The sequence below is a fragment of the Ascaphus truei genome, unplaced genomic scaffold (assembly GCF_040206685.1).
Source record: "Ascaphus truei isolate aAscTru1 unplaced genomic scaffold, aAscTru1.hap1 HAP1_SCAFFOLD_377, whole genome shotgun sequence".
NCBI classification, from domain to species: Eukaryota; Metazoa; Chordata; class Amphibia; order Anura; family Ascaphidae; genus Ascaphus; species Ascaphus truei.
In genome coordinates this window covers 193,693-213,079 of record NW_027456708.1, presented here as the reverse complement: position 1 = coordinate 213,079, position 19,387 = coordinate 193,693, and the positions used below count along the sequence as shown (strand labels likewise).

The 19,387-nt window shown below is 47.1% G+C and overlaps 2 protein-coding genes across 5 annotated transcripts in view; both read right to left on the bottom strand.

Moving 5' to 3' along the window:
• Positions 1-6,214, bottom strand: part of LOC142483866 (uncharacterized) — a 131,497-nt gene extending 125,283 nt beyond the window's left edge. Inside the window, exon 1 of the mRNA XM_075583796.1 lies at positions 6,164-6,214. The gene's annotated coding sequence lies outside the window, so the exon portion shown is untranslated. The remainder of the gene's footprint in view (positions 1-6,163) is intronic.
• Positions 1-19,387, bottom strand: part of LOC142483865 (uncharacterized) — a 207,538-nt gene that overhangs the window by 30,239 nt on the left and 157,912 nt on the right. For all 4 annotated transcript variants that reach the window (XM_075583794.1, XM_075583793.1, XM_075583791.1 and 1 more), the window contains exons 2-3: positions 17,751-17,940; positions 12,536-14,764 (exon numbers count right to left, since the gene is read on the bottom strand). In XM_075583794.1, the coding sequence (XP_075439909.1) occupies positions 12,897-14,657 (1,761 nt within the window). In that variant the 5' untranslated portion in view covers positions 14,658-14,764; positions 17,751-17,940 and the 3' untranslated portion in view covers positions 12,536-12,896. The remainder of the gene's footprint in view (positions 1-12,535; positions 14,765-17,750; positions 17,941-19,387) is intronic.

Below are 19,387 nucleotides of genomic sequence, written 5' to 3'. Positions count from 1 at the left end.
TGTAAATAGCCGCTCGGCTATTCGCACTCAATTGGAAATAAAATGGGGGAAAAAAACATCCAAGTCAAGAATCGAACCCTGGTCCACTCTGTTAATGGGCTGCAGCATTACCAGTGAGCTATAAGACTTACTAATGCTTTTGTAGTGAATAAAGGCATTTAAGGTAGACAGAACACTCCCCTATTGACATTCCATACCCCCTGCATCTGTAATCAGCGCGGCTTTAGGAGCTGCTTCCGCATGCGTGCGGAAATGCAGGCGACAGGCAAGTTTAAATATACGCGCTGAGGGGAGCGGACGAGCTTTCACGTGACAGCAAACATCCAATGGGGATGAGGGACTAGCCCTGCCTCACCTCCGCCACGCGTTCGCCCCGCGCTCACTGCCTCACCTGTCAGGCCACAAAAAAGCACCAGCTTCTGCAGGTGAGGCAGAGCAGGAGCGTGGCCCGAGGCACCATGCCCGAGTCCTTAGGCTGCGGCCTGGGAGGGAGCAGGGGGTGCTGGCACCCGTGCGCCCACGCCCTGTAATTTGTGGCTAGGTGCACGCTCATCTGGGGGAGCGGCCACAACGGCACAGAGCTGGTTCATCCTCATTAGGTGAACCGCTTACGTGACGCGCTTGGAGGCGGCAAATTCAATTTTGCTTGCTCTGCAAGCGTCTCAAGCCCCGATGCTCACCCTGGCCAGACACATTATGCATAATGATGTATACCAATTATAAACTGGGTTACAATATATGTGCTGTACACCATTGATCTTAATCAGGGCCACCAACAGCGGGGGAGAAATGGGAACTCGGCAGTACACACACACACACACGATGTCGCTTTGTTCCGGCTGCTGGGGAGCAAGTTGCGGTCGATTATAAATTATTTGCAGGGAAACAATAGAAGCCAAATCTTTGCTTTTAGCATGGTGACATTATTCTGAGAAGGCAATCAGATCGCAGTATACCAAAGGTTGTTTATTCTTTGGATGGCTATGTGAGATTGCACCTTCAATAGCCAGCGCTGAATGAGGAGGCTGCAGACTCACTAGTCTCCTGAATGACAGGGCATCAGAAGGGAGCGCGTCACGTGGGGGCGTGGTGTGTCGGATCATTCTGTCTGCTGGGGATGATTGCACATCGCCCAGCAGACAGGCGCTAACGCGCGCACGCTGTGTTGTGAAGCCACTTGTGTGAAGGCTGCCTAACTCGTCTCACTGGCTGAGCGTTACGTCGGCTCCAAAGAGTTCTATTCCAACTCATGCGGTTCAGTGACGGTGTTGTGTATGTTAGTTCCTCCTTACTCTTGCAGGTGTCAGCGAATGTTGCTGATGGCCTCTTCTGCCAGCTGTGACGTCACATCCGTCACCACTGACTTCCGCTTCAAATCAACTCCATTTACTGGCACAGGATTTTGCTAATGTGCTAGGTGCCCCTAAAGAAATTTAACTTCAAAAACTAGAAAAATGCAATTTCACAAATAATGGCTAGCCATCCTGTTTTCTTTGTACTTTAATTTCAGCTAACTAACATGTTTCATAGCCGAAAAAAGTACAACAGCTGATCAATACTTAAACAAGTACAATAAATGACACATAAATATAGATGGTCGCCTGAGCGACATTTTCCCGAACACTTGAAATTTAGCTCACCTACATTTCGATACTGAATAGCAAGTGACCCGAATTTTTTTTGGTAACTTTTAATATTTTTCGTATTTATACTTTCCTTGTTTCCGTAATTTTTATGTATCTGAAAAGATTAGGAACACATCTATTGGTTTGCGTGGCAAGAAATAACATGCAATGACAACAATGAAACAAGTAATCATAACAGCGATCAAAACGAATATTTATTTGGTGCATTTTTCCGTTATTTTGTGGTTTTATTATTTAAATCTTTTTTTTCCAACTTAATAAAAATGATATGAATAATGTAGAAGCAATCGGAAGTAATGAATGCACAGAATTACTGAAAACACGTACTTATTCATAAAAGAAGCGCCCCAAAAAATTAGTAAGTGGTGAAGCAAGTGCAGGATGCAAATTCAACACCAATGAGCCCCTAATCAAGTTTGGGGATATTTCTACACATTGATGTAGAATTAAATAAAATTGAAAAATGGCAACAACAAAAATAAATAAATTTAAAAAAACAAAATACCATGCACATAAAGCCAATTTTATTTTTTATTTGGGACTTAATGTTTTCTGTACAGTTTATCAATTATACATTTTTAGATATTTATTATATATTGAAATGGGCAAACATCTTTAAGGTATAGTACTATCGTACAGTAAGTGTCCGCGCGGGGGACATCGGAGACATGGGAGGGCCGCGCGGGGGAGCATCGGAGACATGGGAGGGCCGCGTGGGGGAGCATCGCAGGCATGGGAGACCCGCATGGGAGACGTTGGAGACCCGGAGAGGCGTGCGGTGGACATCGGAGACCCAGAGAGGCGCGCGGGGGACATCGAAGACCCAGAGAGGCGCACGGGGGACGTTGGAGACCCAGAGAGGCGCGGGGGACATCGGAGGGGCATGTGGGGGGACATCAGAGGGGCATGTGGGGGGACATCAGAGGGGCATGTGGGGGTTGGAGAGGCATGTGGGGGAGCATCGGAGGGGCATGTGGGGGAGCATCGGAGGGGCATGTGGGGGAGCATCGGAGGGGCATGTGGGGGAGCATCGGAGGGGCATGTGGGCGAGCATCGGAGGGGCATGTGGGCGAGCATCGGAGGGGCATGTGGGCGAGCATCGGAGGGGCATGTGGGGGAGCATCGGAGGGGCATGTGGGGGAGCATCGGAGGGGCATGTGGGGGAGCATCGGAGGGGCATGTGGGGGAGCATCGGAGGGGCATGTGGGGGAGCATCGAAGGGGCATGTGGGGGAGCATCGGAGGGGCATGTGGGCGAGCATCGGAGGGGCATGTGGGCGAGCATCGGAGGGGCATGTGGGCGAGCATCGGAGGGGCATGTGGGGGAGCATCGGAGGGGCATGTGGGGGAGCATCGGAGGGGCATGTGGGGGAGCATCGGAGGGGCATGTGGGGGAGCATCGGAGGGGCATGTGGGGGAGCATGTGGGGGAGCCTCGGAGGGGCATGTGGGGGAGCATCGAAGGGGCATGTGGGGGAGCATCGGAGGGGCATGGGAGAGGCGTGTGGGGGTATGGGAGGGGCATGGGAGAGTACTTACGTGCTCAGATGCGCTCACGATTATTAAGACTTAGGCCTCGGCCATGTTTAGCGCTTGCTGGCGGAAGCGCGCTGACGCACGCTCCCACTCAGCACTGAGCCCCTACAGCCGCAATTAGAGCGGCTTTAGTAGGGGCAAGCGCACGGAAGCGTAGGTCTTAGGGGAATTTAAAATTCCCCCGCTTCCCGGCCGGTCACATGAGCAGTTCGCCCAATGAGGGCGAACCAGCTCCGTGACGTCACTGGCCTGCCCCCGGCCAGTGACGGGCCCGCCCCCTGACGGCCCGCTGACAGCGCGTGCGGTAAGCAACCGCAAGGCCAGGGAAAGCACCCACTTTCCCTGCGCCTCAGCGCGCCTCAGCACACCAGCAGGGAGCCTGGCCGAGGAAGGCCGCTTCAATGCGAGCTCATATAGAGCCTGGAAGCACGCCAAAAAAAAATTGTCAGTGTGCCAAGTGGCATCACACCAATAAAACAGGAGGATTTTTTTTCCAGCACGAGCAGGGAAAATAAAAAAAAAATAACACGTGTCTCTCTCACTAGGAATGTGTAATAACATATAACATATCTCCAATACATATAAAAAAAATAACACAACCCCCCCAATACATATAAAAAATACCCCAAACACCCTCAATACATATATATATATATAAAAATCAGACTTACCTGCAGGGGGGGGGGGGGGGTGGCGCGGCGTGATGGTGCCTGCGGGTGGTGGCGGCGGTGCTGGGAGTGCGGGAACAATGCTGCGGGGGGGGCGGCGGTACGGGGTTTTCCGCGGCTGCGGGGGTTGTCTAGCGGCTGCGGTGGGTGGCGGGACGGCCCTGTCATGCGAGGGGGGGAGGGGTGGCACCACGCCACTGCTCACACGTGCACCATTCTGCTGCGGGGGTGGGGCCGATGCTGGTCTGATGGAGGGGGGGGGAGGGGTGGCCCGTTGGCAATGGGGGGGCAGCGGTTTTGACCCGATGGGGAGGGGGGGGTAGCGGGATGGCGCGGGGGGGTGAGGTGGCGTGCTGCGAGAGGCCCGATGGCCTGGTCACAGCAGTTGCCCCTGGCCACGAAGCACCTGTCTCGCGATGCAGCTCCCAAACGAGCCAGGGCTCCCTCTCACGCCGGCGTGCCGGAAGCTTAACCCAGACTACTTCCGGCGCTACTACAGTAAGACACCACGATTTTTTTGCCGCGGTTTTTTTTTTTTTTAATTAACAGGCGCCAGGGACGGCAGTACCCTTTCTCCCCCGCTGTTGGTGGCCCTGATTAAGATCAATGGTGTAGAGCACATATATAGTAACCCAGTTTATAATTGGTATACATCATTATGCATAATGTGTCTGGCCAGGGTGAGCATCGGAGCTTGAGACGCTTGCCGAGCAAGCAAAATTGAATTTGCCGCCTCCAAGCGTGTCACGTAAGCGCGTCACTTAAGTGGTTCACCTAATGAGGGCGAACCAGCTCAGTGCCGTTGTGGCTGCGCCCTCATATGAGCGTGCACCTAGCCACAAATTGCACGTCCGAGCAGGGCACAGCTCTCGGGTGCCAGCACGTCCCGCTCCCTCCCAGGCCGCAGCCTAAGGACTCGGGCATGGTGCCTCGGGCCATGCTCCCGCTCTGCCTCACCTGCAGAAGCTGGTGCTTTTTTGTGGCCTGACAGGTGAGGCAGTGAGCGCGCTTTGGGGGCGGGGCGAAGGTATGGCGGGAGGCGGGGCTAGTCCCTCATCCCCATTGGATGTTTGCTGTCACGGGACCGCTCCTCCGCTCCCCTCAGCGCGTATATTTAAACTTGCCTGTCGCCTGCATTTCTACACGCCTCCGCACGCATGCGGAAGCGGCTGCTAAGGCTGCGGTCCCACTAACTACTACAGCGCACGCATGTGCGATCAAGCCCCGCCCCCCCAGTTCCTCCGGTCCCAGTTCCTACCTTGTCGCGCACCTTTCCCCAGCGATGGCGAACCAGCCTCGGGACGTCATGGCCACGCCTCGCAAACTTACCGCCACGCCCCCTCCCGTCGCAAATGTTCTCTCTCCCCTCAGACCGCAGTGAAGCGCTGTGCACGCGCCGCCCCCTCCGGGCGCGCGTGCCACATGCTGACTGGGGACTCAGCCTAAAGCCGCGCTAATTACAGATGCAGGGGGTATGGAATATCAATACGGGAGGGTTCTGTCTACCTTCAATAGCTTTATTCACTACAAAAGCATCAGTAAGTCTTATAGCTCATTGGTAATTCTGCAGCCCATTAACAGCGTGGACCAGGGTTCGATTTTTGGGTTGGATGTTTATTTTTTTTCCATTTTATTTCCAATTGAGTGCGAATAGCAAAGCAGCTATTTGCACTCGACTTGGAATAGCCGTGCGGCTATTTACACTTAACTGTGAATATCCACTGCGGATACTGTACATGTGTGTAATAATGCTGCTTTTGACTGTAAGCTCATAACATTGAACCATCTTTTAACTTGCTCCTTTTCAGCTTTAACCCCTTCGTTTTGGCAGAAATGTCATCTAAGAAGGAAAATATCAGCATGGCAGCTCCCAGCTCTTCAGACAAAGTTATAGTCATTAAATATCCTTTATGGCACCAATACAGTGCATACATGTTGCTTCAATTTACTGTTACTTGAGTGTAACTTATGCAGTGTGGCTTCTCACAGTTCAGCAAATGTGCTGAGCTGTCCCTGTGTGACTCTATTTTGTTTTTCGTTTTCCAAGTTGTTTGGCGACGTGACGTCATCAGTGTCCAAAGATGCTGCGATGACGTCAGACTTCAACCAGGAAGTACTGAGGCTGCAGTGGCTGCCAGGCTGTAAACACAGGTGATGGGTATGAGGTGATTGTGTAACCCCTAGGGGTATATATACTTGTTAGTGTCACTATTGCAGTAAGGTGTATGGTCTGAGGAGAGGACGTGTCTGTCCTGAAACGCCACGTGTTTGCATATACCTGCTCTGATGCTTTGAATACAAAGTAAGTTACTTACAGAAAAGGCTCCTGTGTGCTTCCTGCACCACTTTATTTCTTCATCTTCTCTTTCCCAGAAGTGGAGACACTGACTACATCCAGGTCACAGCTATGTGTCCTACTGCGCATGCTCACACTACGGGGATCATGGGAGCTGTAGATTTAGACTTCAAAACAGATCACGTGTCACATACTGTGTGGATTAGGCCTCGGCCATGTTACTTGCTTGCTGGCGGAAGCGCGCTGAGGCGCGCTCCCGCTCAGCACTGAGCCCCTACAGCCGCAATTAGAGCGGCTTTAGTAGGGGCTCACCTGCGCTTACGCGCGCTTGCGGAAGCGCAGGTCTTGGGGGAATTTAAAATTCCCCCGCTTGCCGGCGAGACAGGCCGGTCACGTGAGCGGTTCGCCCAATGAGGGCGAACCAGCTCCGTGACGTCACTGGCCCGCCCCCGGCCAGTGACGCGCCCGCCCACGGACCGCCCCCGGACCGCCCCCTGACGGCTGCTGAGAGCGCTTGCGGTAAGCAACCGCAAGGCCAGGGAAAGCACCCGCTTTCCCTGCGCCTCAGCGCGCCTCAGCACGCCAGCAGGGACCGTGGACTCGGCCTTAGAAACAAGACAGTAACATTTCCCAGGCATTGTGCTAGGGAGAGATAGTTTCTGCTGCATGTAGATGTGTATACTCCTCCTGGTCCTGGTCATATATATATATATATATATATATATATATATATATATATATATATATATATATATATATAAATAAATAAAATCAGTAAAGCTGCTTCAGTTCCTCCCTTTTGGCCAATGTTGATATGAAGGAGGTAACCTGGATATGACATAACCCCTGAGGCTGTAACACAACTAAAGTACCACACACACCTAAAGTCTCCAGTCTCTCTCCCCCTCCCAGCGCATCTCAGACAGCTGTGCTGCCTCTCCCAGCATGGTCATGATACACAGCATTTGTGTTTATATACTATAGTGGTATTGCACTTACTCCTAAAAGCTACAATTATATCTCCTAAGCACACTGATACATACTGCACTCTAAGTGAGTACCTCTCTGCCTATGTTATGTACCTACCTTGTGCATAGAGATCAGTGCCTCATTATCTTCATTAGTAGTAACTAATTCAAGTGTTCCTCTTTGCGTTGATCCGTAAACGGGGTGACTCCTCCATACATATGAGTAACATCAAAAGAGTCACATCTTAAGTGTCATATCTAAAGTGTCTGCAAGAGTTAATTTTGGAGTTGAAATTGGAGGGGAAGATTGGAGGAAGATCTGGACTCTGCATTACAACTTTGCCACTGTGAGACATTCTCTTTTAACATCTGTGATTATTTGTTCATTTTTATCCTCCATAAGGCTGAGTTTATAGTGGCAGAGTGCTTGCTGATGCGCGCTGAGCATATATTCAGAGACCCATTATATGTTATGGTGCCATTCTGAGTGAAAGCTTCTGCTTGCTTGCTGAAGCTTGCTCAGCTTCCAGCTACAGGCAAATCTGTGTTTCTGTGCTTGCTGGAGAGGTGTGTTCACATGACCCCACAGCCTCCAATCAGAGCGCAGCTCAGAAATGGAGCTTAGACCCAAGAGCAGCCATTGTTCCCTGATCCGATTTTGATCTGACTAATCCTTACCCAATAAATACATTCAAAAACCAGCACCGGTTTTGCCAACCCCACACCCCCCGCACTCAGACACCTGCCGCCTCTCACCCACCCGACACACGCCTGCCGCCTCACAACCCTACGCACCGACATTACTTACCACCCGCACTCACCCGCCACCTCACACCTGATCGGGACACACACCTCACATTTTACATCATTTATGTCACTAAAATATACATTGTACTGTGGTGTGTTTACAATAAACCATTTTTAAACAACATCATATTACATTTTCTTCCATGTTTCTTTTCAACATTATTATACAACCTTTCCACCAAATAGTCAACCTATTGTTCCCCTATTTATACATAATAGTACCTATTACGGATTTACATCCCGGGCAACACCGGGTATATCAGCTAGTGGTATCTATATATATTTTGGATATATCTATATATCCTATATATATTATATATATATATATATATATATATATATATATATATATACAGAAAAGGACTGCGCTTGGGTGTGGTGTGACAGCAATAGTATAATAATAAATGATCAAAAAATATATAAATATATAAAAAACCTAAATGACAATAATAATATTTAACTGTGCAATCAATACGTTCACCAAATGCATATATAGTTATAAAAAGATGTGCTGTGGACCCAATAACAAACTTTTGTCACAAATCCTTTGAAGTCCAAATGAAGTCCAAAAAATGCAAGAAACAGAAAAGCACTGACAGGAAAAAGGCTGCTTCTTTAAAGGGCACAACGACCTCCCTCTCCACCTGCATAGAAAATAGAAGAAAGATTGGGCGCTTTTTTCTTCTATTTTATATATATATATATATATATATATATATATATACATACATACATACATACATACATACATACATACATACATACATACATACATACATACATATCCATCACACAGATCCCTGTCCCACCTGCCAAGCCCTGCCTACCAGAGCACACGCTCTGTCTGAGGGGCAAGAACATGAAAAGCAGCCGCTTGGTAAGCGAGAGGTGAGCATCAGCACTGGAGAGCACGGCCACTCTCCACTATAAACTCAGCCTTACCTGTGAAGTCTCTCCTCCCGCATCTTACTATGCCCTCCCTACTGCTTTTTCTGTTTACTGTTTCCTCACTCCTTTGTGAATGTCTCTGTTCTCTCCAACATCCCCATTCCCCACTGCACCATTATTTATACACCCCTCTCACAACAACTTCTATACCCCTCAATAAAAAACACCCACACAAATTCTCTATTCACACCCTCTATCTACTCCTTCTGACTGCTGGGGATCTCCCCCGTAGCCTAAAGTCAGACATACACACCTGATCTCACTCATGCGTCCCTGCCATCTCTTCGCCTGTAAATGGTGTTAACATTTTCATTTAACACTGACCAGCCTTAAATCTCGCCCCACAAATCAAGTATCCCAATAGCCTGCACTCATGGCTATTATCCCACTCAGTCACTCCTACCACCCATTGTGACCAAGCACTGCCATCTACAGCACTTACTCCCTCATCTACTGTCTCTGTAAGTTTCCCATTAAACCTCTTAGATTGTAAGCTCTTCGGAGCAGGGATTTCCTTTCCTATTGTCTGATTTTGCTGCACTTATTGTATAATTATAATTCCCTGTACTGTATTCTTTGTGAAGCGCTGAGTACACTTTTTGCGCTATATAAATAAAGACATACAATATGAGTGCATCTATCTACACTATTATATTACACATTTGAGTGGCAAGGCGTCAGTGATTTGTCCAGTATTTCTTGGAAGGTAGGAACAATATACTATAACTGTACATCAACACTGTCTGCCTCTATCGTTGTTAATCTGCGCATCAGCGGATCAATATTGACCATCTTCAGCAGACACCGCCTAGTGAGGCAATATAAGTGTAGTCATCACCCATGTGGTGTACATTCTTATGGATTAGGAGTATGTATATTAAGATACTCCCTACCACACAAGTTCGTACCAGCCTATCATTATACACTATACTAGGAGACTATTCTTTGCCCGTATCTGCAATCGAGGACTACCCTTGTGCCATAGCAGTGCTAGTATAAGATGTTATACTATTGTCCCTTTATTCTACCATTTTATAGGCCGCATTATTTCCAGCATCAGATTGCGGACTAATATTAATCACTAATCTACTTAATTCTTTGATCAACACGGCTTTTACAGCACTGTAATTATGATCACAGTTACTGTCAGTGCTGTTTGATTTTAAAACCCTTTATTTTATATTCGTTTTGATGACAAGTATTTGAGATAAATCATTATCCATCCAAGTGACTGAATGCTTTTTTTTGTGTGTATATATGTTATATCTGACCTAGTAAGCACCTCACTTACATACATCCTAGCTGTTGCAGGGGCTCCCTGTTTTGTGTAGCTATCCATATAGCAGACAAGAAAGACAGACCTTATAGTAAGTAGTTTTCCTCCAGCATTTCAGTGTGTCTCACTGGGTCAGGCAGCCCCCCATGTGTGAGCAACCTGGGTTTTTAAAACCCCTTAAAGAGGCAATTGGGACCTGACAATTACAAGACCTTCCCAGCTGAATTTTAACCTGGTCACTGGTGTACTGCAGACCTAAGGAAAAGGGATCCAGCGCTCCACGGACTTCTGAATAAGAAAATGTATTGTGCCACACAACGTTTCGACCTTATGGTCTTTATCAAGTGACTAGGCATAGGGCTGGTGTCTTTTATTCACCCTGTTACATGGGGACACTAACCTTTTTTCAAGTAGAAGGTTTTTTTCATGTTTCTGTGTTGAACAGATGCAATGCCCAACTTTACCCTGGCCTCAGTCAGTATAAAATGATCAATAACCACAGAATTATGCTAAAAATCATTAGCACTTTAAACCCACTGTCGCCATGCTGCAACAGCATAAAATACTATCTACCAGTGTTTTTCAACCAGGGTTCTGTGGAACCCTGGGGTTCCGTGGAGCAGTCCCAGGGGTTCTGCCTAGGGCTCGCACTCACTGTGCGACCCGCGGCGGCTTTTTTGGATCTACCCCTCCTCCCGGCTCTACCCCCTCCAGAGCCCGCTCACAGGACTGCAGGAGAGCACTCTAGTAGTGCGGCACTTAAGGTGCCTGCTGCTAGCTAGAGCGAATGGGTGCATGCAGTCCTGCATTCTCTGTAGTTAGCGGTCACCGCATCCTGTCCACCACTTCCGCCTGAGGTAGGCATATGGGGGGAGGGGGGGAGATGTGAGCTACAGTGGGGAGGGGGAGGTGATGTGAGATGCAGGGGGGTGGTTATATGAGGGAGATGTGAGATGCAAGGGGGTGGGTATATGATGAAAATCAAGGGTGTTGGGGGAGATATATGAGGATGATTATGAAGGGTGCTGGGGGAGATATGAGGATGATAATGAAGGGTGCTGGGGAAGATATGAGGATGATAATGAAGGGTGCTGGTGGAGATATGAGGATGATAATGAAGGGTGCTGGGGGAGATAGGAGGATGATGATGAAGGGTGCTGGGGGAGATAGGAGGATAAAGATGATGAAGGGTGCTGGGGGAGATATGAGGCTGATGATGAAGGATGCTGGGGGAGATATGAGGATGATGATGATGATGAAGGGTGCCGGGGGAAATATATGAGGATGATGATGAAGGGTGCTGGGGGAGATATGAGGATGATGATGATGATGAAGGGTGCCGGGGGAAATATATGAGGATGATGATGAAGGGTGCTGGGGGAGAGATGAGGATGATTTTACCAGTGTGGCTCGATTTAAAAAAAAATATGTATTGGGGTGGCAGGGGTCTTTTTAAAATGTATTGGGGCGGCAGTGGCATTTTTAAAATGTATTGGGGCGGCGGTGACATTTTTAATATGTATTGGCGGGGCGGGTAATTTTATTATGTATTGCGGGTGGGGTTACATGTATTTAGAGGGGTGAGGTTTTGTGATATGTATTTTGTAGAGGGGATTGAGTTGGCGTGGGGTAATTGACGGAAGGTAGGGGCGAGTGAGGAGAGGGGGAGAGAGTGAGGAAAAGAGGTAGAGTGAGACGCAGGGGAGATAAATATATGCGAGGCGAGAGGAGGAGTGAGTGAGATGGAGGGGAGAGAAATATATGGGTAGAGGGTGGGAAATAGAGGAGGCTCGTGAGGTGTGAAATTAACCTAATATGTGTCAGCCATTTAGGGGTTCCCTGAGATTATTAGAAAAACTTCCAAGGGTTCCTCCAAAAAAAAAAAAAAAAGGTTGTGAATCACTGCTATATACAGTATGACTAGCTGTTATAATTATAACACATAGGGAGGGGAGTGGGGCAGCCAACGTCCCCTAACCTCAGGTAATTTCCCTATCTGCTTCGTCTCTCTATACCATACCTTCCATTTTCCCGCCCAAACTCCCTAGCCACGCACCCCCTCTGGCCTGCTCAATCACAGCACTCTGCTCACCTGCTCAGCACCTGCTCCCAGCCAATCACCTGACTCCTGTCCCACATCTGCCTGGAAACACAAAGCTCACTTTCCCACAAAAACGGAACTTGCCCGAAACAAAACCCAGAGGTGAGCGAGGAGCTTGCAGTCCCGTTCCCCCCCTCCCCTCCCCACACTCCCGTGCCTCCCCAGTCCCTTCACATTTATTGTGAAGGCCGTCACACTCCTCTTACCCTAAAACCACACACCTTAATCCCTCACCCTAAAACCCCCTACCCCTTAAATTAACCCCATACCCAAAACAGTAACAAAACTTACATTAGAAGAGGCTGGTGGCGGAGGGTCCATCTGCGGCCTAATGCCAACGGCAAATTGGTCGCGGTGAAACTATTTCGATTCACAGCCAAGTCAGGCTACAGACAGCTTCAGCATAATGGGAAACGCACATTTTATTAGACCCATCAGCATGGAAATATAAAACATTAAGAGGACAATGTTTCTTTAAATAAAACTACAATCAAAATTATACAAATATCTTACATTTAAAACGTTATAACTTTTTATCCTTTTACAATGCTCGTTTATGCACCATAAATTAAGTCACTTTTCATTGTGATTTAGCGTAACACAGATACACACGTGTGCACTTATATGTGAGCGTCTAAGTCACTGGTTATCCCTAAACATGACTGGCTTTAGAGAAAGGTCCCTCCTCAGTGTGTGTCCTCTTCTGTATTTTCAGGTTGGATAACTGACTAAATCCCTTCCCACATTCCCCACACACATGCGGTCTCTCCCCTGTGTGTGTCCTCTTGTGCGTGTTCAGGTTGGATGACGCACTAAATCCCTTCCCACATTCCCCACATACATGCGGTCTCTCCCCTGTGTGTGTCCTCTTGTGCTTGTTCAGGTTGGATGACGCATTAAATCCCTTCCCACATTCCCCACATACATGCGGTCTCTCCCCTGTGTGTGTCCTCTGGTGTATGTTCAGCTTGGACAAGTCACTAAATCCCTTCCCACATTCCCCACATACATGCGGTCTCTCCCCTGTGTGTATCCTCTTGTGTGTGTTCAGGCTGGATAACCGACTAAATCCCTTCCCACATTCCCAACATACATGCGGTCTCTCCCCTGTGTGTGTCCTCTTGTGTGTGTCCAGGCTGGATGACACACTAAATCCCTTCCCACATTCCCCACATACATGCGGTCTCTCCCCTGTGTGTGTCCTCTTGTGTGTCCTCAGGCTGGATAAGTCACTAAATCCCTTCCCACATTCCCCACATACATGCGGTCTCTCCCCTGTGTGTGTCCTCTTGTGTGTGTACAGGTGGGATAAGGCACTAAATCTCTTCCCACATTCCCCACATACATGCGGTCTCTCCCCTGTGTGTGTCCTCTGGTGTATGTTCAGCTTGGACAAGTCACTAAATCCCTTCTCACATTCCCCGCATACATGCGGTCTCTCCCCTGTGTGTATCCTCTTGTGTGTGTTCAGGCTGGATAACTGACTAAATCCCTTCCCACATTCCCCACATACATGCGGTCTCTCCCCTGTGTGTGTCTTCTTGTGTTTGATCAGGCTGGATAACACACTAAATCCCTTCCCACATTCCTCACATACATGCGGTCTCTCCCCTGTGTGTGTCCTCTTGTGTTTCCTCAGGCTGGATAAATGACTAAATCCATTCCCACATTCCCCACATAAATATGGTCTCTCGCCTGTGTGTGTCCTTGTGTGTATGTCCAGGCTGGATGACACACTAAATCCCTTCCCACATTCCCCACATACATGCGGTCTCTCCCCTGTGTGTCCCCACTTGTGTCTCCTCAGGCTGGATAAGTCACTAAATCCCTTCCCACATTCCCCACATACATGCGGTCTCTCCCCTGTGTGTGTCCTCTTGTGTGTGTTCAGGTGGGATAAGGCACTAAATCTCTTCCCACATTCCTCACATACATGCGGTCTCTCCCCTGTGTGTGTCCTCTTGTGTCTCCTCAGGCTGGACAAGTCACTAAATCCCTTCTCACATTCCCCACATACATGCGGTCTCTCCCCTGTGTGTATCCTCTTGTGTGTGTTCAGGCTGGATAACCGACTAAATCCCTTCCCACATTCCCCACATACATGCGGTCTCTCCCCTGTGTGTGTCTTCTTGTGTCTGATCAGGCTGGATAACACACTAAATACCTTCCCACATTCCTCACAAACATGCGGTCTCTCCCCTGTGTGTGTTCTCTTCTGTGCATTCTGGTCTGATAACCAAGTCAGACTATTCCCACTTTCTCCAACATCTTTTCCTGTGGCATCTGCTAATATATATCTTTTGGAATGAGAAGCAGTTACATTGTTTATTAATTGCATTGATTGGTTGAAAGATGCATTTTCTGTCATATTTATTGGAATGTTGCAAGATTGTTCTGTCCTCATCTTTTCCATATTCTCATTTGGGTGTTTGAACTTCAGATGTTTGAGGAGGTAATCCTGACTGCTAAAAGCAACCTTGTAGTGCTGGGATGGGTGGATTATTGGAGCTGGTCTTTGTACTAGACGAGACAAAAAAGTCACTGTTACACAAACTGTCTTACAAAAGGTCATGTAGGAGAGGTAAGTTGGCATATCCCAAAAGTTCAGTAAGTAAACTGTAGATGTACATTGTAAAAATGAAGGGTTTAGCACAACATGTGCAGCATTAGGGCCGGGAGAGTAGCTGTAGTGGATCATACATTTAAAGTGGATCATAACATTTAACGATTTAAAAGGAAATCTCACTAGCTGCAAAACACCAATTAAAGTGGCAGAAATAATTTGATAGATAGTAAGTCGATAGGTTCAGTTGTGAAAGTATAATTAAAAAATATTTGTACAATGAATAGAATAAGTCTCATTAGAATCTCACATTTCAGTCACCGGGTGTTCCCGTTACCGCACCATGTACTAGGTATCTAATAGTTATAGGATGACCCAACTTTCTGCTAAATCTGCATTGTTAAATCAGGAACCAAATGCACAATTATTGTATTTTAACATATATACACATACAATGGTGGTGGGGACAATGCAAACACAAAAACGTTGCAAAATCATGGAATGTGATTCCAAAAAAAGGAATGTGATTCCCTCCCTTTAAGGTGACATCCCAGCACCCAAAAAAGGGCATTCATCACATGGTACATAAACCAACTCCCTTCATTACCATAGCGGTTAGCCACTGAGGTTATTAATGTATTGTAATATTGTTGTATTTATTACAGGGTTACCATTTATCACCAATGTTGGATATCTGCCCCCCACCCCCACAATTGAGAGTTCCTTGTTATCCACAGTGATAATCAATGTATTTTGAATGTTCTTTTTGTTTTAAACGTGTATACATTTTTTGTTAATATTTAAAACCACATTTGTCTGATAGGGATATTGGACATTGGTCTAGAAGGGGGACAGAGGTAGGGGATGTGGGTGATGACGGTAGTTGCCCCAGGGAGGGTGGTTCGGCTTCCTGTGGGTGGGTGAGGGGGGAAGAGTGGTGCGGAGATGGGTTAATCCCTAAATTACCTTAGCGACTAGAATGGTAATGCTTTACTGGCCACTAACAAGGTCTAATAATTAGGGGAAGGGTAGGGGAAAGGGATATACTATATCTATACGCTGAGGTGCAATAGGGATAAATAGCATATGAAAAACAAAAGAAAAAGAGTCCCTTCAGAATGCACTCACTGTCTCGTATGTAATGTAATAATTGGCACAAAGATAAAAACCTTTTAATTATAATTCTAAAAATAGTAGAAATAGAATTGGCAAAATAGAATCCGTGACCATTTCTAATAAACAGACAACACACTAAATAATAAACACACCAAAATAAAGAAGTATTAAACTGTATTAGTTCGATGTTCCTAATGGATACCTCTTATTCCATAGCTGAGGATAGTTTAAGGAAAAAATTCCACATTGATAACGTTTATTACCTACTGGTGTAGGTTAATTCCAGAATTTAATATTCAATATTTATTCTTAAACTCCGGATTTAGTAATAAACCCGGGGCACTAGATCCCTAAATAGGGACAACCAAATAGGACAACTATTTACAAAAATATTTTAAAACGGCTTAAACTGCGTACAGTATAGCGTATCCACAATCTAGAAGCTCTAGATGTGAGGTCACAAACACACATGGGGCGTGTCTATTCCAAATACTGATAGCTGCTTGATCAGAGTTTAATCAGTTATTCCATCATGGAAATATAGTTATGTTGGCGTGGTAAATCAGGTATATCCTGGTTTACCTATTGTTAGTAATCTGCCACACATACAATATATTGACGGGCAACATTAGTACCAATCAAATAAAAGTAAATTTTAACCCAGGGAGTGTTAGGACCTGCTACGGTCATGCCTTTATAGTGGCAGCAGGCTTAAGACACTTTTGCCAAAGGGTTAAACTAAATGACCCTTTTTTTCCAGAGAATATATAGGTATTGCACTGTGTATTTTTGTCACATTGGAAGTAGCTTTGGGCATCTTTGTCTGTTTTTTGTTGTAACCATGCTTTACTAGCCACTAAGGTGTCAAAGGAGGGTAGTTTAGTTTAATATTTATATTATCCCGTGTATATTAAACTGATGACTAGTTGACCCGTGTACTACTAAGGGGTTAATATGTACTGTAATGTATTTTAACAACTATTTTATCATCTATTCCATGTTAGTTTAGCTCATCTTGCCTATGTATATAATGGGCAGTATATTAGCCATTATATACATAGGAAAGACAGGGCTAACACCAGCCAGGAGTAGGTGATAAAATATTTGCAGTATTTCTGCCGTTCATCCCGTTCCGATAAATATCCGAACTTGATGTATGGCAGTTTTTACTTGAAAATGTGGTTCTATGCCTGTTTTGTATCAGATATGGTGCTTTTAACAGGTCCGAAAAAAAGTGCTTTATTATTGGCGCTACAACACTGATTCATTGCACGGTAATAAGGCACTTTTTTTAAGGCCGGTAATATGGCATTTTTGGTTACCGCAGCTTGATGCATCTGGCCCTTTGACTCAAGTCAGGATTAGTGATATTAAGTTCTAGTTGACCTGTAATGGTGTAAGCAGATCTATCAATTTGCAATTTAACATCAGTAATAAGACAATAGAGATGTAAAAACCATGTAACACACATATTCTTAGTTACCTTGTGCTGGCAGGTTACTGAGGCTTTGTCCCCACTGCACGGACGAGAGCCCTCTCCTCAATGGCGCCGGGCCCGCTGCGAGGGGGGGCCGCAGCGCTCGGGCGAGAGTTGCTCCTGCTCTCAATTCTATTCGCGTCGAGCGATACGGCACACCCCCGGCGGTTCAGCCAATGAGGGCGAACCTGCCGGGTGAAGTCATGGCCGCGCCCCCGCCACGCCCCCCGGTCTCTCTTCCTGTAGTGAGCTGCAGACCGGGGAATCGGCTGAACGCGCCGCCAATCTCGCGGGCGCGCGTTACAGCGTCGTTACCGGGGCCTTAGCCTAACACACATATTCCTGATTACCTTGTGCTGGCGCGTTACTTTTCCACAGCGTGCCCTCTTGATACCAAGCTCTTTCCCATATTCATCTCCATACCAGACCAGGAGCTGTGTGTGTGGGAGGAGGTCTGTGCAGGTTCTGTAGTAGATTTTCCTGTGGTACTGCAACGCCACAAGGTTCTGTTCTTCCTCGTTTCTCGCACAATTTACAAACCTAAAATTGGGACAGTTAGTGAGGTCTCAAAGTGAAAGGGACTGAAAGGGTTAAAATAAAAGCCAGGACCTCCATTTTGTATGCTTGAACTTTTCCCTACGTTAAATGGTATATGTAAACAGAAAAGCGACCTTCACATATGTAGGCAGTATTTTCCAGCTTCTGCTAATTGTTCTCAGTTACAGGCATACCCCGGTTTAAGGACACTCACTTTAAGTACACTCGCGAGTAAGTACATCTCGCTCAGTCGGCAAATGGTAGCTCACGCATGCGCCTGTCAGCACGTCCTGAACAGCAATACTGTCTCCCTACCTGTACCAAAGCTGTGAGCAAGCGGGGAGACTATAGAGCCTGTTACACATGCGTTATTTAAATCAGTTATGCACGTATATGACGATTGTAGTACAGTACATGCATCGATAAGTGGGGAAAAGGTAGTGCTTCACTTTAAGTACATTTTCACTTTACATACATGCTCCGGTCCCATTGCGTACGTTAATGCGGGGTATGCCTGTATAGTAGAACATAGCCAAGGCTATAGATCAGTGATTCCCAACCTTTTTGTTTGTAGGAACCATTAAAGTATGCCGTAAAATTTTAGGGAACCCCTATCTGAATGACATGTTCGACAGGGGGTAAATCACAAAATAGACGTGTAAAGCAGTAGGGGTAATAAATAATAATTAACTCATACTTTTGAATAAACAATGTGTATATATTTTGTAATGATTTTAGTTTAAACATCACTCCCCCCCCTGCATCTCACATCACCCCCCCTGCATCTCACATCACCCCCAGGGATCTCTCTCTCTCTCTCTCCCTACTTCTCTCTCCACTCTCCTCGCCCTCCTTTTCTCTCTCCTCGCCCTCCTTTTCTCTCTCCTCGCCCTCCTTTTCTCTCTCCTCGCCCTCCTTTTCTCTCCTCTCCCTCCTTTTCTCTCTCCTCTCCCTCCTTTGCTCTCTCCCCTCTCCCACCTTCTCCCTCCTCGCACACACTCTCTCTCTCTCTGTCTCTCACTCGCACACACTCTCTCTCTCTCTCTCTCTCTCTCTGTCTCTCACTCGCACACACACACTCTCTCTCTCTCTCTCTGTCTCTCACTCGCACACACTCTCTCTCACTCGCACACACACTCTCTCTCTGTCTCTCACTCGCACACACTCTCTCTCTCTCTCACTCGCACACACTCTCTCTCTCTCTGTCTCTCACTCGCACTCTCTCTCTCTCACTCGCACACACTCTCTCTCTCTCTCTCACTCGCACACTCTCTCTGTCTCTCACTCGCACACACTCTCTCTGTCTCTCACTCGCACACACTCTCTCTCACTCGCACACACTCTCTCTCACTCGCACACACTCTCTCTGTCTCTCACTCGCACACACTCTCTCTGTCTCTCACTCGCACACACTCTCTCTCTCTCTCTCTGTCTCTCACTCGCACACACT